Source organism: Ixodes scapularis, unplaced genomic scaffold (assembly GCF_016920785.2).
Source record: "Ixodes scapularis isolate PalLabHiFi unplaced genomic scaffold, ASM1692078v2 PGA_scaffold13__105_contigs__length_92229423, whole genome shotgun sequence".
In the NCBI taxonomy this organism is placed as follows: domain Eukaryota; kingdom Metazoa; phylum Arthropoda; class Arachnida; order Ixodida; family Ixodidae; genus Ixodes; species Ixodes scapularis.
Genome location: NW_024609839.1, coordinates 44,761,639 through 44,786,060, shown reverse-complemented (window position 1 = coordinate 44,786,060; position 24,422 = coordinate 44,761,639). Strand labels below are relative to the sequence as shown.

At 47.0% G+C, this 24,422-nt stretch overlaps 1 protein-coding gene and 1 pseudogene across 2 annotated transcripts; both read right to left on the bottom strand.

Moving 5' to 3' along the window:
• Nucleotides 1-9,544: 9,544 nt before the first annotated feature.
• LOC120840304 (intracellular coagulation inhibitor 1-like) lies at nt 9,545-11,250 on the bottom strand. The gene is made up of 2 exons (XM_040210758.3): nt 10,388-11,250; nt 9,545-9,860 (listed from the first exon to the last, which is right to left on the bottom strand). Exons 1-2 carry the CDS (start codon nt 11,248-11,250, stop codon nt 9,545-9,547), a joined length of 1,179 nt encoding a protein of 392 aa, XP_040066692.2.
• Nucleotides 11,251-12,974: 1,724 nt separating this feature from the next.
• On the bottom strand, nt 12,975-16,084 carry LOC8037534 (annotated as a pseudogene). Its single transcript, XR_006077660.1, has 4 exons — nt 16,034-16,084; nt 15,405-15,459; nt 14,426-15,303; nt 12,975-13,316 (listed from the first exon to the last, which is right to left on the bottom strand). The product of XR_006077660.1 is annotated as an intracellular coagulation inhibitor 1-like (transcript).
• Between the last annotated feature and the right edge of the window lie 8,338 nt (nt 16,085-24,422).

The following is a 24,422-nucleotide window of genomic DNA, read 5'->3' as shown; positions in this document are numbered from 1 at the left end:
TTTTTTTCTTTTTTAAATGACAAAGATTGGTGTTTTGGCGCCTCTCAACTCCTTCACCATCTTCCAAGTCACGTGCGCTGTGACGTGAAATGGGGACGCCCGGGGTTCGGGTCTATGTCGCCACTGAAATGGCGAAAAATAATTTTTTGTCGATGACACCTGTTTTTTTACACATTTATTTTTATGTTGGAACCAGAAGATTTAAAAAAATATTACATTTTATGAAACAGGTCGTTGCACAACTTGGTATATATACTCATATATATATATATGAATATATATATATATATATATATATATATATATATATATATATATATATATATATATATATATATATATATATATATATTTAAGTGTCCCCTTTGGAAGGTCACGCCGCGTAGTTCTCATTGTCTCCGCTCGCGGCTGCAGATCGTGAAATACTGTCATTTTTAACTCGCGATTACGCGGTGGAATCGAAACATATCAAAGGAAGCAGAGGTGTTTTCAGTTCTAAGTGAAAGTCAGTGTGTGAATGTCCTTTGTGTATGTCAGAAGTACAAGATGCAAATTCATTCTACGTTAAAAGTGTTGCACAGCTCCCTTGAGTGGGCAAACGTTTTATTAAAAAACAGTAAAAACTTTCACCACATACCCGAATGAAAAATCCATCAATATAACCCTGTTTGCCAGTCAATATTTTCTAGTGGACCGCTGACTGTGCCTGACTGTACGTCGAGCATGTCTGATTGGCCAACAAGTTACTCTGACCGACAGTCAAACTCCAGTCAGACTCCGCTTGTCAGCTTTCTGATGGTTTCCTGGTGGCAGTCGGCCGCCGCGAAACGCCATCAAGATGTCTTGGTGGCGATTCTGATTGTACATCGATTGTCTCTGACCGTACATCAAGAGGCTTTGACATGCAGACAGACGTACGGTCAAAGGACGTAAAGTTCGTTCGGATACCACTATTTCGTCAAATCTATGAATACGAAAAATAATCTATCCACGAGAAAACGATTTCGGGACGTGAGCCCATAAAACCGCTGATGTTAGAGATATGACACGCAACCGACCGACAACCTTGATCAGAAGCCCGCCGAAACGCCGAACACGCCACTTTTGCATCGCCCATAGAGGCTTCGCCGAGCTTCCATGAACGATCGCTCTCGACTCGCTTTGTTTGCCCGCTTGCTCCAATCTGTCGATCCTGCCCGGGCTCTACAATGTCTTATGTTTTAGTCGAATTTCTACTCGGCAAGACCCAGCCTGTTGTGAGTTCCGACGATGTAAGGGAATTTAGCGGAGCAGTTGAAGACGACAAGGTGTACCAGGTATACTGGGCCGGAGACGCGCGAAGAGAAGGATCGTTCTACGACGCGAAAGTACTGTACATGGCAGGTGGGTAGAACTGAAGTACGGCGAGTGATGTACGAGTGCTTTGCATAACATGCTGAAGGCTTAAGTGCATATGCAGCCGAAGCATTCTTTAGAGCGATGCGCTCATTGTCAGAATCTCGAGCTGCAATACTAAAATGCTCCTGACTTGGTTCCAGAGGTTTGGGCTACAAAGTTTATGCCTTTCTATCTGGCATGGGCTATTGGCCTTACCGCTGTGTCGCACCTCATTATTATTGTTTCATGAAGAGTGCAGACAAAAGCATCCGCGAGCGTAGTTCAGATATGTCTGCTGCTCGCGTTCGTCCGTGGAAGCCAGGGCTGTCTGTCGTAGCATGCATGCTTTCTCTCTAGCTTCAACGGAGTCGCATAGGTTTTGTGAATTAAAGTGTATACGGTCGTCCCGAAAGTTTCAGACATCGAGGGCGTTTCTTTGAAACATGCTTACGGCGCATGTGGTCCCGTTTGTAAACGAATGTCCCTTTTGCATGAAAAACGCACATTTCAAAAGGGAAAAAAAAAAAGGACGGGTACACACTTTTCCTGATTTTTGATGTCATGAATTACATTCGCTTTAAGGATTTGTCAACCGTTTCACAGCCATGCAAGATGGCCACCTCGGCTTGTGAACCATTTCATAGCCATCCAAGATTGCCACCTCGGAATTTAAGCTTGATATAAAGAGTAAAGCTATACGCACTCCGGAGGGCACTTCGGACGGAAATGGCTATACGCACTCCGCTAAACTCGTATAAAACGAATGGTCAAATCGAGTTTCCTAAGCGATGGCATAGCATACATTCCACTTCCGGACGCCGAGGCGAACGGACGTGATAATCATGAGCTCCGGCGGAGCGGTGAAAACGGCCGCGTCAGGCCGTGGTACGTCTGTTTGTGAAAACGCTGACGAATATAAGATTATCCTGCCCCAACTGCCTACCGGTTATGTTGTCACCAACGCGGTCTTTTTGCACTGCGACGTAAAAGGACGGCCCTATCGCATTCAAGACTTCCGCCTGGAACTTCAACGACTGGACTTGCTGAAGGACTTGGCCTCCGCCGGGCCACATCAGATGAATCACTTGTGGCTACTGAGGATGCAGTCACCTGCTGCCAAGCAAAGGTTGGTGGAGGCGCAAGAGCTGAAGATCAAGGGGGGGCGGTGCCTCGTCATCGACCCGGCGACGTTCCTAACGGCCGCGTGAAGAAAGAGCTGGAGCGCTACGGTGAGGTGTCCGAGGTAGCGAGGGATTTTTTCCGGGAGAAGGGGTTCGAGGCTGTCGAGTCCAACACCCGCAGTGCACGCCTGACCCTCAAGGAAGGCTACACTGTAGACAGCCTCCCCCACGAGATGCGCCTGGAAGGTTGTAAGGTCCTGGTCGTGGTGCCTGGCCGTGCTCCGCTCTGTCTTCGGTGCCGTCGTACGGGCCACATTCGCCGGGACCGCCGCGTCCCCCGCTGCTCTGACTGCCACCGCTACGGCCACGACGCAGCAGACTGTGTCAAGACCTACGCCTCGATAGCCCGGGACCGCAAGTTGGACGACAACTCTGAAAATCTAATGGATGGCGTCGAGGCGGAGGAAGCCGTGGGAGGGTCACCTCCAACCGCACTGCAACCGGCGGAACAGTGTGAAATGTCTGCAACCAAGGACGACAGTAACCCTGATATAACGTCTCCAGAGAGAAACTCCGAGGCCACGACGGAGGGGCCAGCCACCCCCGGCGCAGCGGCCATGAAACACCTACCCGAGAAGCAAGCACGTCTCGAAGGTGGACCTTCGGCTGCATCGAGCGGCCTTCCCATCATTGAGAATAACGACGCAGCAGTGGTCGACGGGCAGGACCACGCCATGGACTTCACTCAGACAGTCAAGCGTCCGAGGGAACCTGTGGCTACGCCAGCTAGCACCTGCGGACCGAACCCCTACACGGTGCCTGTGCCAGGGTCTAAAAAGTCGAAGGTCGCGGTGAAGCCGCGTGTCCCGCCGGACGATCGTCGTCGAAAAGACTCCCTGTGAGTGTATGGCTTTTCCGGCTGTACGTGTCTCTAGCGTTGTGCTTTACCCGAGTTCTTTTACTTCTGTACGCGTGACTCCTTTTCTTTTTCCGTGCTTACCTCGCTCTTTGTCTGCCCCCCCGCCTTTTAGAGCGCAGCTCTTAGGGGCCCGTTTCCGGCTTGAGCGGCGTCGCCGTCGGCGTCGGCGTCGGCGTCGCCGTCGCCGTCGCCGTCGGCGTCGGCGTAACCGCGCGGTGCATCATGGGAAATGTCCCATAATGCACCGCGCGAGCCCCCCACCAAGGTCACGTGACCTCGTGGGGGGTCACGTGACCCCCCGAAGTCACGTGGCCCCCTCCTCGAGGTCACGTGACCCCCGCCGATGTCGCGTGACCCCCGATGACGTCATCGTCACTGATGACGTCACCGGCATCCACATCGTCATCGTCATCATCACTGATGACGTCACCGGCATCCACATCGTCATCGTCATCATCACTGATGACGTCACCGGCATCCACATCGTCATCGTCATAACTGATGACGTCACCGGCATCCGCATCGTCATCGTCATCATCACTGATGACGTCACCGGCATCCACATCGTCATCGTCATCATCACTGATGACGTCACCGGCATCCACATCGTCATCGTCATCATCACTGATGACGTCACCGGCATCCGCATCGTCCTCGTCATCATCACTGATGACGTCACCGGCATCCACATCGTCATCGTCATCATCACTGATGACGTCACCGGCATCCACATCGTCATCGTCATCATCACTGATGACGTCACCGGCATCCACATCGTCATCGTCATCATCACTGATGACGTCACCGGAATCCGCATTGTCATCGTCATCATCACTGATGACGTCATCAGTGACGTCACTGATGTCGTCACCGGCATCCGCATCGTCATCGTCATCATCACTGATGACGTCATCAGCGACGTCACTGATGACGTCACCTACATCCGCATCGTCATCGTCATCATCACTGGTGAAGTCATCAGTGACGTCACTAATGACGTCATCGGTACCCGCATCGTCATCGTCACTGATGACGTCATCAGTGACGTCAGTGATGACATCATCGGCATTGGGGGTCACGTGACCCCCAAGGTAACGTGACCCCCCCCCCTGGTTAGTTTAACCCCCCCCCCCCAGTGCCCTTCCCTCCTCCTCCTCAAGAGCTGCGCTCTAATTCGGCGTTCCAGGGAGTTGTAAGCGGCTTTCATTTTTTTTTATTAACCGTTCATGAACCTTGAGCAATCTTTACGTGTGGGCACTTTAAATGTGCGCGGCTTATGTGCCAGGCGTCGCCAATACCAGGTGAACCGTTTGTTTATTGAGAAGGACCTTGACATAGTCGCGGTTCAGGAAACGAAAATGGAAAGCGAGGCTTAGACGGAGAGCATGGTACGGCTTTTTGAAGCGAGGTATGACGTGTGCGTCAGCCACGCTAAGGGGACGTCGGGGCGGTGTCTTTTATTTTTAAAGAAGTCAATGGCGACCGTAGAGGAAGTCATTAGCTGTGATGCGGGGCGCTTTGTTTTGTGCGATTTTTTCGTTTCAAATGTCGTTTCGCGTGCTTTGCATTTACGCCCCTACGAATGCAGGTGAACGGTTTTTTTTTTTTTTTTTGAATTCATTGAACAGTATCTGCAATCGGACCGCATCGTTATTGTGTTAGGGGATTTTAACTGTGTTTGTGCAGCGCAGGACAGATCGAACAGTGTACGGTTCAGGGATAACAGTACATATTTCTTAAATGGCATGGTCGATCGTTGTGATTTGGAAGATGTTGCACTTTGCGCGTCGAGTGGGAGAGAGGTGCACTATACGCATTTTCAAAACGCCAGTCATGCGCGGTTGGATCGTGCGTACGTTTCGCTCGACCTTGTTAGAGCGTGCAAGCAGTATGCGGCCGACCACGTCTCTTTCAATGACCATGCTCTTGTTTCTTTTAAAATTTGTTCCCCTATAGAGACTCCGAAGAAGTTCGTGTGGGGTTTATGGAAGTTTAATGCCTTGCTTCTTAAAGACGATTGTTTTTCTAAGGCAGTGCGCCAAAAACTGGAGGAGTTGGCAAGCGCGAAAGGGGAGGCGTTCGGCGTTAAATGGGAATTATTTAAACAGGAAACGAAGATGGCAGCTATCGAACGCTCCAGTTCCTTGAAGCACGATGAAGAAAAAGAAACGCGTAATTTAAACGAACTTCTTCAGAACTTGGTCCAGGAAGAATGCCTTTCGCCTGGTATCTTTTTCAACGAGATTACTAGTATCAGGAAACGCCTCGAGGTTCTTGATACCGAACGGTATACAGGCAACCTGCCATGCTGTTTGGTTTGGCGCCATCTAGCGACTGAAGCAAGAAATATTGGGTACCCCTGGGAGTGGAGGCTGCATTGTTCAAACATGAGCTATTACTCTGGTGGCGCCGCTGAGGCCTAGTGCCTGAAACAAGAAATACTGGGTATCCCAGGAAGCCGTGATCGCGTAACGTGCCAGTAGAGCGGAAGCTACGGCCCTGGCGGGCCAATCGGAACGTGACTGCGTATCACCGGAGCGCGCCTCAACTCCGAAGAAGTATCAGGTTTTTCGCTGCGTCATGCTCCAATATGTGTGCGTTGCGCTCGTATACGTCGCGCATTTCGAAGCATTCGGCAAGCAATGTGGGGCTTATCGTTCGCCGTTTGCCAAGTTACAACGAGATAGGGTATAACCGTTCGCCCTCACCCTGCTGGCGCCGCCTGGCCGTTGCCGGCTGTCTATAGGGGGGCTATGGTACGTGCGCGGTTCAAGCGGTTATCGTGCGGTGAGATACCCACGAAAAGGGCGATAGGGGTGGAAAAGACTTACGCCAGTAAGAGTGACATCGGCGAGATTTTGTATCAAGGGGTTCTGTCACGCGATAAAAAAGTAATCGAACGGGCTTTTGTCGACTACTATAAAAACCTTTTCAGCTACCGCGCGCCCAAAAAGGATGAGTTTGAAGCCTATTATTTACCGTTAATGCCGCGCCTTTCGGATGAATTGCAGGAAAAGTTGGAACAGCCCATTATGTTATGGGAAGTTGAAAAGGCGATCGACAATTTGCAGATCGGAAAAGCGCCAGGACCGGACGGTTTGGGCGCCGAGTTTTACAAAGAGTTTAAAGAACAACTTGCCCCTTTTTTGCACTGCGTCTTTCGTGAAGCGTACAGACTTAATGTTTTGCCTCCATCGTTTTTATGCACGCACACCATTTTCATACCGAAGAGTGACGACCCTGTAAAACTTCGTTTCGTTGGTTCGTACCGCCCGATCACACTAACGAACGTTGATTATAAAATTCTGATGAAGGTCTTAGCGGAACGTTTGCAAAGCGTTATTTGAGTTATCGTCGGCCCACACCAGACGTGTGGAATAAGAGGGACAAGCATAGTTACAAACATACATGTCGCCCGCAGTATTTTGGAGTGCTGCGACGCCATGGTGCGAAGGGTTGCCATGTTACAGGTAGATTTAGAAAAAGCCTTCGACCGCGTGTCGCACGAAATTCTTTTTTCACTTTTAAGCTATGTTCATTTAGGTTCTGTTCTGTGTAATGGCGTGCGCATGGCGTACAAAAATTCTGCGACTAGACTTGTGGTAAACAAGTCTGTCAGCGAGCGCATTCGGCTTTTCTCTTCAGTGCGACAAGGCTGTCCACTTTCGCCTTTGCTGTTTTGTATTTTTCTTGAGCCGTTTTGTTTAAGTATTATTCGGAGTGAGTCGATCCGGGGGTTTCAGTTACAAGCTATTGAAGTGCGTATTTTGTCGTACGCGGACGATGTGGCGATTTTTTGTGTGGACAAAGAAAGTGTCATCAAAGCCATAGAGCTGTCGGAAATGTTTTGTGACAATACATGTAGTTCCGTTAATTGGGAAAAGTGTTTGGGGTTGTGGCACGGCAATTGGCCTTCAACGCCGGTTGTCTTTGAACGTGTTGTATGCACCGAATCGCTGCCCCACTATCTTGGGGTTCCCCTCGAGTACTACCGCACCAACGACGAGTATTGGCGCGGTCAAGTTGAAGCTTTACGCGAAAAGGCGACCAAGTTGAGAGGTGGGGGGTTATCCATCTTCGCTCGCGCAGCTGTCTGCAATGCGTTTCTTGCAGCCAAAGTGTGGTACATCTTGCAGGTGCTGTACTGCTCGCGAATCAACGTGCAACGTATGCACCGTGTCTTTGCAGTTTTTATTTGGTGCTCTGTATGGGAGCGTACGAGCCGCACTAATCTTTTTCGTAGTCTCAAAGCCGGTGGTCTCGGCCTGTCTCATTTGTTTGTGAGGCAGTTGGTCAACAGATTTATTTTTCTCCGCGACCAAAAAGACCCTCTTTTGCGAACCATCATTCAAGTTCGGCTAAGCAGAGCGATTCCTAGTTTTGTTGTTTCATCGAGCGAGGACTTCAGTGCCTGTGTGCGGGGTTTTTTGAAAGAAGTTGTGGGGGCGTATTGTTTTTTAGTTACGCGTTTCTCGCTTGAATACTTGTCCGGAGTGCCACGTAAACGACTAACGACAGATTTGACTGATGTACTTTTTCCCATTCCCATGTATCGTTTTTTGTATAGTGCAGGCCCTGGGCAGGACGTGTTAAAACGTGTCAAAAGAATGCTGGTGCCCCCGAACGTGAAAACCTTCTTTTTCAAGCTGCACAGTCAGACGCTTCCAGTCAAAGCCTGGTTGGTCGAAAAAGGCCTGCCAGTTGCATGGTCTGACAACTGCATCCTTTGCAAAAAGCAAGAGACCGTTGAACACGTCTTTCTAGACTGTTGGGACGCTGTCTTTTTTTGGGATGTCCTCCAAAGGACCCTCAAAAAAGACCCCTCATTAACGCCACATGGCATACGCTACTTAGCTGTAGAAGATGAAAATGGTATTTCTTTCGACATGCTCCTGCTGCTCGGCCTGCGCAGCATATGGCGATGCCGCATGGCTGTGCGACACGCAGATGTTGATGTGCGGCCTGTTTATAAATACTTTGTAGAGCACATGTGTTTCTTGAAGGAAATGTTCAAGCCACTGCAACCACCCCCAGAGTGGTTGCCTCTTCTTGATGGGCTCTCTGCCCTCAAGGACTTTTAACAGTTCCCGACGTCAGCCAAGTCGGCTGAGGTCTTTTAGTGGCCTATGTGCGTGTGCATGCTCAACTTATGCGTTTGACTTACATCATGCAATAAAGAAAAAAGAAGATGGCATAGCGTAGGGGTTAAGGTGTCCGCTTTGTACGTAAGTGGACGCGGGTTCGATCCGTGGTGGACCTGCTTTGTTTCTTCCTATTTTTTCTCGAACACTTTGTTTTGTCGAGGCATTTGGCGATATTTATAAGTGCGTATAGCTTTACTCTTATATAAATGCTGCCCTTGTTGATGAAATTCCCTTGGCAGTGGCAGTCACACGTCATCTGGTGGACCATCAGGGCACGTTCTACCAAGGCTGCTGACTGGCAGTCAGTGTCCCAAATTACGTATCTTGATGAAATTTTCAATAGGGTACTCTCCTCTTTACTCCTGGGTGGTCACAAAACGACTAACCACAGTAACGCAATGGGTGGCACACATCGCCAGCATCCCGTTACTAAGAATGCACTGCTGATTTTCTTGAACAGTTATATTTTCCTAAATTCAATTTGAATGTAATCAACACTGCATTTTTATTCGTATCGTAATCCAAAGGGCACATAGAAAAAAAACGAAGCACCCGAGACTTCTTTGGCGATCTTGCAAAAGACCAGTTTGGGACCCTTGCGTATGAATCACACTTCTCGGCCAACTTGGTTGGTACGTTGGTTGACCTCTGTCCATATATGTATCATCCAGTGAGATCGTTCACAGCGCAATTTGTCATGAGTGACGCTATTAATACCTCACCAAAACTAATCCGACAAAAAATAAACACTCCATGACGTTTAACAAAAACCCGACAAAAAATATTCATATCCAAAATCTCAAGATGGTAGCTGACGCCTCGCTAAAAGAAAATAATAATAATAAAAAAAAGTTTTTTTATAAACATTATTTGGTTAAGATTTCTGCTTGGATGAAACTTTCTAAGTTTTATTTTTGTGTTCTTTTTCAACCAGACTTTGCTGCTTGCTTGCTTTGTTACGCTTCAGTAACGTCTTTATTCACTCAGAGTTTGTTCACCTGTCCCGCAAAGAGAATGTCACTCGTGTCTTTGTTCCGTATGAAAAAGAGGAAAGGGTGGTCAACGGAAACGTGGGCTGTCAGATCTCCGCCAACAATACGGGTCACAACAACGGCTGTGACGGCTGCCGCCTCGCTGTATTTTTCATTAACCTCAATGACTGCCTTGTGGACAACTCTCGACACGAGCAGCGCCTCGTGGTCGCTGATGCCCGACAGGTCGGCGCCATCGCTGAAGATGTTCCTTATGCCCAGGTTAGTCAGAGGTTCCTTGAGTGAGTATTCTGTCTCAAACTTGAACCTTGAGGAAAGGTAGAAAAAAGCAAAATACATTATAGGGCGTCAAACAACACCATAATTACTTAATAGGAACTTAACCCTCTCGAAGTCTTTATGAACACCAGAAAACTTTGGGGTAACTGTATATTAAGCTTACTGCCCATTCCTGCTCCAGACACTCACGTTTCCACGAACCTTTCCAATTAAATCTTCGTCTCGATTTAAAAAAAATAGTTAAAAAAGAAACTTCGTGCATTCCAACAACGAGGAATTAAACGCCTAAACACTTGAACACAGACACGAACACTCCGAGTGAAACTACTTCCATTAAGTTATCTTAACCAAGTCACTCCAGGTTTAAGGGCTTAAACGTTAGTTGCATGGTCTGCTGACATATATTTTTCTTTGTGACGTCAATAAAGTGGCGGAAGTAAAGTTTTATGCCACGTGCAGAAAACCCTACCTCGTACGGAACGGAAAGGAACCATGTTTCAGGATGTTATTACTTACAATCTAAGCAACATGTGCGTAACAAATCGAGCTACTTACTTCGGCAGGGTAAGGTATACGTCTCTCTCCCTTAGTTCTGCGACCAGATGTTCAAAAAGGTTCAGTGTGAGGTTTCTTTTGAGGGCTTCCACTCCGTCCTTCTTGCGAGGCAGCAGGATGGTCATACTGTAGTCGTGGCCACTGTAAGGCAGATCGATCACATCGAGTTGCAAATCATCGAAAAAGTTGTGATGCGTGTGGAATACACCTTGCATCGTGTCGACTTCGGTAGGAGTGAGTCCACCATTGAGGAATCGCCGCTTTCTGGTCTGCTCCTCATTAAAGCCCGTGCTCCACACTCCCTTGAAATAGATGGCATTGAGCAAGACCATCCGCGTGTCGGGGCCAAGCGGCTCGCTGAAAAGTTTCTGGATTTTCTGCTGCGTCCTGCTTTTGACCCATTCGTTGATTATGTCCACAGCTTCCTGTCCTTTCTGTTTAAAATCGACCTTGTGCAGTTCCGCTTGGAAGACGTTCTTGATGGCCTCTTTGTAGGCGGGTAGGACACTAAGACTTTCGTCGACAGCCGCTCCGTTGAACACGTTAATCGTCGTGTTGGAAGCACCAGGCAGATATTTTTGGCTATGGCGAACGTGTGCGTCAAGGACTTCGTCTCTGGTTAGCCCTGACTGAGAGTAACCCAGGCCCCTCAGCAGCTCTTCTTGTGTCTTACCCTTAGCGCCAGCGTAAGCCATTCCCATCGCCATAGACACGCTGTAAGGTGAAAAAAATAAGTTTTCTTCTCCGCTGCTTGGTAGGTTCTGAAGAAGCCGGATGCCGAAATAATTGTTCGCTGTAGTTAGCTTGTCTTTTTCGCCGAGGACAACGCCGCAGAATGGCAGGATCACAAAAATGACCCTCATCGTGTTGTACCCTGCGTTTGGAAAGAAAAAAAAAACATTTACATTGTGATTTGCTGTAATCTATCTCTTAAACCTCCTTTAGTAAAAAAACACTAAAAAATTGCCCCAAATTTGACACATACAAAAAAAAAAATTCCAGCCTTTCCACGCCGGCGAAGAAGACCAGTGAAGCTGTACTACGGTGGGAATGAAGTAACGACCGTCCGCAAGTCGGCAAGCCAGAGTGCAAAGGCTGGAAAGGTTGCCGTGATCTTTTGGCGACGGCGCAAGCAGACAACCGGCAAACACAACACTCTGGACAGCTACCGCCATCTATGAGCGACGGTGGCAACCAGAGTGTTGTGTCAACATTTGTTCGCTACCGAACATGATCCCGGGGAAACTAGCCCTTAAAAGCTCCGCTGTAAAATAATGGGCGTGATTGCCGCCCAGTATGTCTCACGTGGCGAACAAAAGGCCAACATATCTCGTCGACACTACAAAAGGCAGCTTTATAAACGACAGGGGTAAATCTTCAGCGGTATACGATCACTTGTTCATGGGTATGTTCTTTTCTCGCCAATAACTGGTATTCAAAACACAGAAAAGCTTAGCGAGAAAGTAGATATGGCATTTCTACGAGCATCATTAGTGGATTGTTTTCCCGATAGGACTTGGCCGTAAGAATGCGACGCGGGATGCTGTGCACAAACGATACCGTGAAGCGGTGTCACAGGGCGTTCACTTATGAAAATACAGTCTCCGCATTGTCCCATTCTCATTGTGCACTTAGTCCACGCACTCATTGCAGGCGCAAACCAAAGTCACTTAATATTGGTGATAACTCTAAAAATGTATGCAAAAACAACTCGTTTGTCGGGAATTCGAGAGCGATCGAGGAGCTCATCGTTAGGTCTAAACGATGTTTTCAAAACTGTACTCACCTTTTAATGGAAGGCAGTCGTGTGAATCGATTGATGGGATACACGTTCAAAATATATATAGGAAGCACGCGTCCCAGCTTCGTCTCTGTGAGGGCGGATTGTTGAATGGGCGCTTGCGGTGACCGCCGGCAATGAACCGGTTATTAAGGTGCCCTCGCTGAAACCTTGCCCCGCGACTGTTTTGGCACGTGTGTGACGACATCAGTATTGATTGCTTTCTTCTTGCAAATGCTTACGGCAAAACGTGTGTCTCTTAGAGCGAAACGTTCTAAGCAAGCAGCCTCTAAAAAAAAGGTATATTTTAATAAACTGAAAACAAGTGAGTCAAGGGGCTTAAATTATTAAAATAGAAAATGTTTACGAAAACAAATGATGGTCCAGGCGAGCTGGTGTAGATTTATCATTTTCTTTAACCACCCGACAATGGGTGGAAAACGAGAAGAATTCAAAGCAGAAGAAGAAAGGACAAAAGGCAACGGCTCGAAAGTGATTGATTTTTACAGTGTATCTTCCATTTTGGATTTTTCTTGTTCTCCACCCTTCCTCAGGTCATTTTAGAAAATTGTCAAATATCTGTTTTGGTTTCTTGGGCATGACTGATTGCATATCCGGGAGCTTTGAACCTGATATATAAATAAACTTAAACTTTCCACGCCCACAAGAAACAATTCAAAACAGTAAAAATTTTACTCCTTGTCCCTCTTCTAGCATTATCTTCTTGTATCTTCAATTCAACCGCAATATATTAATTAGCAGATGTGCAACCTTCTTAGACACCTTCTTCAAACATAAAGGCCCCCGTAAAAAGTTTGAATCATTTTATTGCACCACGCATTCTACAGCTTGTTGACTTGACCAGCAAAGATTATGTCGTTCGTTCTCGTGTTCCGTATGAACAGGAGGAACGGATGGTCAGCGACAAACTCCACCGGCATGCCACTGCCGGGCTCGACGAGGAAACCCGTGGCTGAAGACGCTTTGCTGCCTTCTTCGCTCACCTCCAGAACCGCCTTGTGGACGACGGCCGAGACGCGCAAATTTCTGTCGCTGATTCCGGACAGGTCGGCGCCATTGCTGAAGATCTGCCTTATTCCTAGGGCTTTCAAGGGGCCTTCCAGCTGGTATGTACTCTCCAGTTTGAACCTGCTCGAAGAAATTTCGTTCGGAAAGATCAGTGTATGAGACGGTAGAGTTTGTAGGATTTTCCTCGTTGCTACCCGTATCGGAGAATGACACAACGCACTGGTTCAACCACACGTAGTCATTGATTCACTGTTCTCCCCCGCGCCGCGACTCAGCAAGCCCCCGCGCGTACGCTGCGACGGCCTTTTATCAACGGCGGACCTCCCTCGCGGTGGAAATGACCGCGGCCGAATTAGCATGCGGCAAAATTGGTCTAGCGCTATGAATCCCCAGGTTGCCCATAAGTTTTAACATGAAAAGTGAGAGTTTTGCCAACCAGAAGACATATCTCACGCTATTGCTGGCAGTGTTCTCATCTTTACAGCAAACAGCACGCGTTCTGGTCTTTATATAGTAAAATAAAAATATATTTAATCCTGCTAACCAGAGGCAGTTTTCTGATTGTTGACGTCGAGCTACAAATGATCTGTATACTTGGGTATGATTGCAACGAAACATACAAAGTGTTCTTTCTTGTTCTTTTTTTCTCCCGTAATAGGATAAAAACGTCTAAACACAAAACTGGCTGGCGTTTATTTTTTATTTCATTTCCTGTAAATTCCAAATTCAAAGCGTAACGCTAATAGAAAAACATTTTAATCAAATCTATCAAGCTAGGAAGGACAAAAATTAATTAAATAAGTAAGGGTAGTAGCGCAGGCTAGCTGGTGAAAGGTCATACTGATAAAACACCGAGACAAGGACAACAAAAAATGAGCAACACAGCGACGTCTCAAAACCAAGCTTTTGAGACGGCATTGTGTTGCCCCTTTTTTTTTTTCTCGTGTTTTCTTGTTGTTTAAGGGTTTTATAAGCAGAAATCCATATTCAAGATATCTCTTACGGGTCATTTCGTCGCTTTAACAACAAAACTAAAGACATTGACAGTCACTACTTCAAGATTTCACGTTCTGTACGTTAATATAGTCTAAAATTAGCTACGCGAAAGCTTATTCGACAAGTCAGATTGAGACGTTGAGTTTGCCGTCTTTTTTGCCTCTGGTTTTAGTATATCAAATAACAAACAGCTCACCGACCTGGTGATGTTGTTCTAAATAAGATATACTCACTTTGGTAAGAAGACGACAACATCCCGCTCTCGAAGTTCGGAGAGTAGACTCCTCATAATTTCCACGGTGAGGTTCCCCTTGAGTTTGTCAACACCATTGTTTCGTTTTGGTAGCAGGATGACCATGCTGTAGTCACGACCGCGGTACGGCAGTTCAGCAACGTCCACATCTAAGTCGCCGAAAGAGCCGTAGCCAACGTACATATTCTGCATCATGGTGTCGACTAGGGTAGGAGAGACGCCACCGTTCCAAAACTGCCTCTTTTGAGTGAAGTCCCGGTGAAACTGCGTATTCCATACGCCTTTAAAATAAATGGCGTTCAGCAAGACAAGCTTTGTCGACGGTGAAAGAGGCTCGTCAAATAGTTTGTCAATTTTATCTGACGTTTTTCGTTTTACCCATCGGTTAAGGAATTCGAAGGCGTCCTGTTGCCTATGCACGAGGTCAACTTGATACACTTCGGCGTTGAAGGAGCTTTCCAGCGTGTTCCGGAACGAGTCCAGGAGGGTCAGATTCTCCTAGATAGCCACACCGTTGGCAACCTTGAGGGTTGATTGCGACTCTGAAGACAAGAGCCGCTGAGTGTGGCGGGCGTACGAGTCTAAAACTTGCGGAGCCGTAAGTCCGGACGCTGAGTAACCCAGGCCTTGGAAGAGTTCCTCTGCTGTGTCTCTCCTGGCTCCAGCGTACGTCATCCCCATGCCCGTCGAAACGCTGTAAGGCGAGAAGAAGACATTGACTTCCGCAGCACTTGGCAGAGCGTGGAATAGCCGAAGACCGAAGCGGTTGTTGGCCAGGGTCAGCTTCAATTCCTCTTGGGCTTTGCAAGATACTACAAGGACAAGAAGCGCTGCAAGACGGCCCAACATCATGGCTCCCTGTGGAAAAAACAAAAGGAACAATATTTGAGAAATGACTGTCAAGTTTAGACAGCTTTATATCGAAGTCTGACGAAAGCAAATGGTATTGGACAAAATACCTGGCAATGTAGTGGGACAGTAGTAGTTAAGCTTGGAGTTCCCCTCTGCCCTTGCCTGCGGAGTTACGAAACAGAAAAGCTAATTCGGACCTCTCTATTCAGTAGAGCAATCACATACGTTATTTCTAAGATTGGCATCACCAATCTCATAGTGTTTTAGTCGAGTAATCATTAAAATTAACGGCAACCAGCAATATGATATGGTCTCTCCTTAAAGGAAGGAAAAGTCGAATTCGAGTTTGCAAAAAATAAACTTCCAGATGCGACCATATTTCTTCAAAAAACTTCGTTGAAAGACATAGATGGGCATTTTGCTTTCATGCACTTTATTTTAGGTTGTATTTAAGGAACTTTACCACCACGCTGTCATTACGCTTTTTAAAATTTAGAACTTTGTTCAATATTGCTAAAAACTTGGGCACTCCAATATTTTGTCTTTAGTTAACAAACGTTTTGAATACACAGGAGACGGGATGATATATGAAAAATGTTTGAACGACGACTAGAATCGTAACACCAAATAAGGAGATGTTTATGCTTGTTACTTAATATACCCCATTTTACGAGTATAATCACAACACGCATATATTCGAGTAAGCTGTAAATCACGTGGTTAAAAGATACTCCACCAGAAATATTTTCACGTAGCTGTTAACTAGGGACAAGCCTATAAACGTATAGCTCCAGCGGATGAATGCGTACCTCTGCCAGTGCTTCTCGGCGGCTCGACGTGACACGGCTGAATGATATAACGCTGCTGCTTGACACTTGCAAAACAGCCAGCAATCCACAGCGGAGATGCACGAATCACAAAGGTGAAACCGGAGAATTGTGCCAAGGAGCTTCCCCGGCGAGGCCAGCACCAGACCACAGTAATCGTCCGAGACGTGACATCATCGTCGTTCCTATCTATTTGGTAAGTCAGATAACTAGACCCCTCTAGAAAGCTTAGGTTTATCTTATACATTTGAAACGAGAATGTGAAATGCATGGCTTCTTCCGACCCGTTGCTGCTTTCTTGGAAAGCTGCTGCGAATTTTTTTTTTTTCTCTGGAGACACCAGACCACGTGGAAGGAGATAGTGGTGTCTGAACAGAGCCAGCCAAGGCGAAAACATGTTTGCTCGGGCTTCGGCGCACATCTTCCGGCAAAGAAACCGTCGGTTTAGGGGACTGCGTGACGGCGTGGTGGTGTGCCACGTGGCCCTTTAGACATGTGGGCGAATAAGAACGGTTCCTCGAGCGGCTATCGTTGACTTCTTACTTTCCGAGTTGTGTATCACCACCTCACACTGTTCGTTAGAAATGCGAGTGAACCATCGCCACACTTGTTCCATAACGAACCGGCTCTGTTCAGACACAGCTCCGTCTTCATCGACCGTGCTCTAGACGTTAGGAAGAGTAATCTGTTCAGTGAATGCTCTCTTCTAATTAAGTATTGGGAAACAAAACACTACACTCTAAAAAAAAATAGATGGTCTCAAAGGACTAACGGCAGCATTTGGTCCTCTGAACTCCCATTTGTTCCCCGAACTCATTGCCGGTACTGAATTAAGCTGTCCATGCGTCATGATTAAAATATGAGCATTGCAAAATCAAGTTCATATTGGAAATAATCTATTTTTATTTTTATTCTTTCCTTATCCTCAGACATCCTACTTTCATAAGTAGAAAATAATTAAAGCGATATTTTAATGACGAATTAGGAATAAAACGTGTCTGACGAACTCGCAGTGCCTCAAAACACTGCAGGTTTACCCGAATATCAGCCGTTTTCGAGAGATCGTCACTCGGGACAGCGGCTCTGTTTGTGTCTTACAGATTTTATTTGCGATTGACAACACTTAAATTCGCTATTTTTCCGTTTGGAACTATCGAAGCAAGAACAAATTTTAATCAAGCGGCGCAAAAGCGAGCGAAGAACACCAGCGTAGGAACGTTTACCGCGGCCTGTCCAGCCTAACCACCGCAGCGTCGACTGCTCCGACACAATCGGCGCTCCGTTTGCGTGTCAGCGCTTCGGACAAAAAGATCGAGTTCTTTGAAAACGTTTAGAGAACAAGTGCCTATGGCTCTGCGAGTTCAGTGATGCGCCACGTCGGCGCGCTGACGATACTTCTGTGCGATGCGATCTGCCTCGCTTGTCACGAGTGAGTCCGGAAAACGCCAAGGAAGTTTCTTCATCCTTCAAAGTGCAGTTAAGCGGGTTTCACATGCAGCGATTGCCCGGCCGAAATCTAGCGGCGCGGCGGCACGGATCGCGAGGTTTCATTTCATATGAGCGTGTTCTGCCTTTGCGATGACCCATGGTGCCTGCAGCAAGCAGTTGCGCACAGTCGGTTACAGCGGATTTTAACAACAACTTTAATGCCTTAGTTTTCGGTTTTTCCTTTCATTTCTCCTTAATATACAAAAGAAAAATCGTTTGAAATACTAATTAAGCCTTGCCCTTATTTGTTGCTTTTTTCTACACATTTCGTTGTCGCCGAGGATGAAACCTCGGATCATCCTCGACAGCGTCACGGGCAGCGCCTTCCTCGGATGTAAACGATGTAAAGACTCCACCTGATATGGCCGACTCGAACCTTCTGGACGGCGTTGGAGTAGTTCGTATTTCCGAAAGGAGGGTATCTGGTCATGATCCGGAGTATGTCCATCCACGGAGACTTGAAGGGTACCTTTGGTCATATTGTTCATCCATTGTAGCTGCAGTTGGTACTCAGGCGAGGAAAGTAAAAAAGAGCCGCGTAATTCATTCAGAAAACGAAATCCGAGGAAGAGGACGGCAGTCCTCCTCCTCTATAATCTCCTGAACAGTTCCGACGCGACTGCTGAAGCAAAGAAGCTCGACCCGCTGGAAAAAAGAAACCGCAAACCAGTCGCTTTCGTACTTTGCTTGTCGTCTGGTTCAAGAACGTGAAAACAACGCCGTTCTATGCTCCAGCTTTCCCGCAATGTTTCTTCTCCAGTCACGTGATTTTCCGCCATGCTGTGAGTGGCCAGCGCGGAAACCGCTCTGCCGCGACGAAACATTTTTTAACCTGGTGGAACCGTGCCGCTCAGCCGCTGTGGCTGGCCAGAGCGCCGCAACGGCAGAAACCACGCCGCTCTGGGGCCAAACTAATAGCTGCATGTGAAACCCACTTTATGATACGTTTACACCTGAGAAAAAATCCGCTGCCGCGGGAACGAATTCGCTCCTGGCGGCGGCGGCGACGAGCGGGTTGTGTTTACATCTATTTCCTTCAAGCGGCGGTGGCGGCGGCGGCGGCGCCGGCTTCGGTAGTTGTTCCCGTAAAATCCCGTCAAATATGACGAGAAGGCTCGAGAGTTCCCACCTTGGCCAATGATCTCAATGAGAATTGCTAGATCGCGCTTCCCCGCTTGTTCGGTGCAGCGCGAGTGAAGCCACCGGACGGCCATCTTGCTCGTAGACGATTTGCAGTTTTGCTAGCGTTTTGCTGCGGTTTTGCCAGCGTGCTATAGACACCTTTTCTACCCGTGCGTCGTCATTCGCCGAAGAAGCGTTTGACGACTCTGTGTTACCGTTGAGACTTGCCGTTGTGAACACGTGGAAAGTTTTACGAAAGCGCAGTGCCGCAGGAAAAAGGTACAACTCGTCAAAAGCAAGTTTCGTCGGTCTCTCGGCGGGGTCAAAACTTCCTTAGCACGCCAAAGTGCTGTGTTTCTGTGCCTCTGCACGTTTGAATACAGATCAAGAATCGACGCCGTGTAGATGTGTTTTGCGAGTGTAATGTGCGTGAAGCCGTGCGTAAAGGCCCAACTCCTCGAAAGCAAGTGTCACCGGTCTCGCGGCCTGATCAAAGCTTCCTTGGCACGCCAAAGTGCTGCGTCTCTGTGCCTTCGCACGCTTGGATACCGATCAAGATTCGTTTCGTCGCCGTGTGGACGTGTTTTGCGAGTGCAATGTGCGTGAAGCCGTAATTACCTCCGGGCAGCGTTTAACTTTTCCTCTGACTGTATATGTAACTTGCGGCACTCGCGGTCTAGAAATGAGCTTGATCCAGTGTCCAGTGGCGACGAAAAAGGGGGGGGGGGGAAGGAGGCAACATCAGTGGCGCCTTTTCTTTGTTTTTTTTTTCTGTTCACTAGATGTTTATTGCAATCAAACCAGTAGTACAAAATCTTCATTTATTTTTTGTGGCTTTTTCCTGCTGCACCGCGCTTTCGTAAAATTTTCCACGTGTTCTCAACGGCAAGTCTCAACCCTTACACAGGGTCTTAGGAATCTTATTCGACAAGTGACGACCAACGAGTAGAAAACGTGCCTTCAGCACGCTGGCGCCAGGCTCTGTAACGCTATGGCAAATCCGCATCCTCTACGAGCAAGATGGCCGTCCGGTGGCTTCACTCGCGGGAGCGGGAAGCGCAATCCAGCAATTGTCAATGAGATCAGTGTCGGCTGTCTCTCCCGGGCCGTGTTCCAAAATTTAGATATAGTACCGAAATATATGATAATACCATGAACATGAATGTGTCTAAGTGTAAGCAATATGACAATAGATTTAGGACAGAAAGTAAAATCACAGTCCGTGTAGAAGGCCGATATCCGTGAAGAAATTAAAAACACAACTGTATAGAATGAGCGGTTCGTCCCCTAGTAGTAGGGCAAGGTGTAGTGGAAGGTGTTCTTTATAAAGCAGTGAGAAGTGTTTATAACGGCATTGGTCATACATAGGGCATTCAATGAGCACGTGCATAATACTTAGAGGTAAGTTACAGTGCACACATCCAGGGGCATCCTCCCCACTCAAGAGGTGTCCATGTGGGAGACGAGTATGACCGATTCGTAACCCACAGAGTATGACGTCATAAAAGCGCTCCCGATGTCGGGCACTCTCCCACTCGCCTAGAAAAGGTTTGATTGAGTGTAGTTTGTTGACGGTTTCGTTGTTTCACGGCAGCTGCCACTTTGCTTTGATGTAACATTTCAGAGAGTTGGGGTAATCTTTGGGTATTAGGTTTGTGTCAATTTCTCTATCATTAGCAGAGCTGGCTGCACAATCAGCTGTTTCATTTCCAAGAATGCCAACATGGCTCGGAACCCAGCATACGACTATGTCAAGATTTTTCTTTGCAGCCCGGATAATATTGTAATTTAAGTCAGAAACCAGTGGGTTTTTTACACGGTTCATTGATGCGACTGCTTTCAGAGAGCTTAAAGAGTCAGTAGAGATTACAGCGTGGGAAAGTCGTGTTTTGATTATGTTATCAACAGCCAGCAGCAAACCACAAAACTCTGCTGTTAGTAAAAAGGCTTTTGAATTTATTCTCTTTGCCTGATATACCGGTGGTCCCACCATAGCACAGCTTACTACCGAGTCTTTTTTGACCTGTCTGTATAAAAACTTGCATACTCGTGATATCTGGTCTGAAGCTCAAAGAAGTCCTGCCTTATGACTTCCTGTGGAACATCCTTTTTGTTATACTTGGTAAGTGTGAGGTCGCAATGTATGTTGCAGTTGTTCCATGGAGCTATATCTGGTGGGTACTGCACTAAAAGAGGCTTTGCATCCAAGCCAACAGATTGCGCTGAAGAATTATTCCTCATAGAAAAAGGGGGGACAACGGAAAGTTTGTTTTCAAATGTGCGTTGGAACTTCATAGTCTCAATATTATCTTGAACGGGGAGTCACGCGACAGAGCGCACCCTGACAGAGTACATAAATCCCAGGGAAAACCTCCTATACTCCAGGGACAGTTCATTTGCTTCCGCGTAACGTCTAAGCACTGGGGAGGTGCGAAATGCACCAGTAGCCAATCGCAGTCCCTGATGATGAATAGGATCTAACATCTTTAGAACTGATGCCCGAGCAGAATTATAGACAATACAACCATAATCAAGCTGAGAGCGAATGACTGAGCGATAGATATGCAGCAGGCGCGGTCGGTCAGAGCCCCATAATACATGTGACAAGAGCTTAAGGATGTTCAGAGATTTAAGACACTTGAGTTTTAAGCTCTTAATGTGTGGAACGAAAGTCAGCTCTTAATGTGTGGAACGAAAGTCAACTTGGAATCGAACACAAGGTCCAAAAACTTGTGTTCATTTTTTACAACAATAGGAGAACCATACATGTTGAAAGACGGTTCCTGAAGAACAGCACGTCGACGAGAAAACTGACACAAGCTGTTTTCTCGGGAGATAATTTTAAAACCATTTGTATTGGCCCATCAAAATTCAAATTGGACGTTTTTGAGTGATTTATACAGCGTAAGGTTGGTCTGCCAGTAGGGGCGACACTGGTTTACACTGTAGATGAGCAATTTAGCCAGTGCAATACAACCGCTAGCCTGGGGTCTTTAACGTGCACCACGCAGTAGTGATACACGACGGCACGCCGGTACGATGCTCATCCAGATCGAAACCGGTAGGGGTGGGGCTCGAACCCAGGATCTCTGGGCTCTGCAGCGCGAGCTTTCGCTCCACGCGCGTCGAGCTGGGTGTGCGCTTCAGCCCACTCGGCCACCGATCCCCCCGTATTGGCCCATCTGACCAAATTAAGGCCGGTTCACACATGCAGCGAAGCGCTAATTTAGCGCTTCTCACGTGGCAGCCGCTACTTATTGTCTGCCATGAACAACAGTATTGACGGTGTGATACAAAGCTGGTGAACGCTCCCGTCAGCACGCGCTTAGCGCGAGGTCAGCGCTACGCTTGTAGCGCTCCGCTACATGTGTGAACAGGCCTTTATTGTCCGCAAGTTGGATGCGACGTTCACAAATTGAGGAAATAGAGGATTAAACAGAAATCTAGAGATAATCAACATACAAAGAATATTGCACCGAAGGAGGAATTGCACAGCCAATGGAATTAAGTTTGACGATAAAAAGAGTGGACCCCCCCCTTTCCTGAGGGACTCCATTTTCCTGTAAAAACTCCTTATAGAAAGTTTTTCCCAGCTTCACGGGGAAAGTACGGTGCTTCAGGTAACTCTGTATATCGCTCAACGTTCGGCCACGGAAACCAAGATTGAATAAATCTTGCAGTATGCCGTAACGCCAGACCGTGTCGTGTGCCTTCTCCAAATCAAAGAAGATGGAGAGACACTACTGCCTGTTGACAAACGCCTAACGTACGAAGGTCTCAAAGCGGACGAGATCATCGACAGTGGACCGTGCTAGACGAAAGCCTCCCTAAAACTTATCAAGGCAGTTGTTTCGTTCTAGAAAAAACATGAGTCTCTTGTTAATCATCCTTTCTAATGTCTTGGAAAGACAGCTAGTTATAGCTATTGGTCTGTAGCTAGGTGCACCAGAGGGATCTTTGCCGGACTTTAGCACTGGTACAACCACAGCGATTTTTCAGGAGGATGGAAAGTGGTTATCGAGCCAAAACCTATTAAAAAAATACAAAATTAGCTTGATAGTGGATGGTGGAAGATGTTCGAGCATTTTATAATCAATACCATCTGGTCCAGGTGCAGTTTGTTTGGAACAAAAAAGTGCCATTTGAAGTATTATAGGGTTCGTGCGTGCCACCTCATGTGATAACAGCTTTTTTTCTGCATTGATCTTGTGTCGCTGAAACGTTTGAGTGTAATGTTCGGACCTGGAGACATACTCGAAATGCTCATCGATGATGTTGGCCTGTTCTCAAGACTTGTAGGGCACACTCCATTTCGACTCAAGAGTGGGACAGTGAATGCCCGGTAACAGCCATTATTTTATGTACGCGATCGCAGACTTCCTTCGCAGATACAGTGCTGTTAATTGAAGAAACGTACACTCTAAAACTTTTTTCGTCACTTGCCTTCGAATCCACCTTGCCTGAGCCCTTTTTCTTTTAAATTCAATAAGATTGTGTGTTGTAGGGTAGCGCCTAAATATACCACATGCTCGATTTTGTTCTTTTTTGGCCAAACGGCAATCTGTTCCACCAGGGCTTAGGTTTCCTGGGTAGGTGCGAGGACGTCATGGGGATGGAGAGAATGGCAGCCTGTAACATGTGCTGAGTGATATGTTCAGTGGCTCTGTCGATATCGAGATCGTCAAGTGATGTTTATGTAAAAAAAGATGATTCTTTGAAAGTAGGCTAGTTGGAATTTTCGAATTTCCAACGAGGAGAGCGCATTGGGACTGTCATGGGAAGATGAATAAAATCTAAGATGATGGGAAAGTGATCACTTCCGTAAGGATTTGGGATGACCTTTCATAAAAGCAACAGGAATATTGATGGGTGACAAACAGATAGGTCAATGGAAGTGAAAGTGTAAGTTGCTGAGCTAAATGTGTAAATTCATTTGTGGTTATCAAGCACAATCCCGCGGAAAGCAAAAAACGTTCTACAATAAGGGCCCCTCTAAAATCCCGTCTGTCACTAGCCCACAGGGGATTGTGTGCGTTAAAATATCTTAAAAGTAAAAAAAGGTGAAGGAAGTTGATTAACCAGGTCTTTTAGCTCCTCCACATGTAACTGATAATTGGGAGGCACATACTAAGAACAGACTGTAATTATTCGATCTAACAAAATGCGTGTAGCCACTGCCTCCAGCGAAGTCTGCAGGGCTACCTCATTAGAAGGAACTGAACGTTGCACAACCACCGCAACACCTCCAGATGCGTGAGCTGCATGTGTACGGTCCCTACGAAACACCTGGAAGTGTTTTAAAACATTAATGTGGGTGGTCTTTAGGCGCGTTTCCTGTAAGCAACATGCAATGTGACGGTGATCCTCTAAAAGATAGCTCACATCATCGTAGTAAGGCAGGAGGCCTCTGTAGTTCCACTGAAGGAAGAAAGATATTTATCTTCAATAAAGGAAACGCTTCAATAAGTGTGTTATACAAAAAAGTGAAATGTAGTTTACGTGTCTTTTGGTGCCACAATCCGTGGGATGGTTTTCTTTATTGTCGTGTCCCTGGGCCGTCCTCCAGCCTCGCAGGAGGCCGAGGAAACAGACCCTGATCTAGAGAGGAAGGTCCTCATCAGAGAGCAGAATGCTCTCATTCATTCTCTCATCCAACGAGACCTTGGGTTCTTTGGGCGGCAGAGGTGA

Bases quoted from the DNA above. Each gene is read 5' to 3' on its own strand.
- LOC120840304 (XM_040210758.3), bottom strand. From the start codon at position 11,250: ATGAGGGTCATTTTTGTGATCCTGCCATTCTGCGGCGTTGTCCTCGGC. The intron at 9,861-10,387 runs GTAAGTAGCTCG...CCTTTCCTCAAG, and splicing joins GTATACCTTACCCTGCCGAA to GTTCAAGTTTGAGACAGAAT.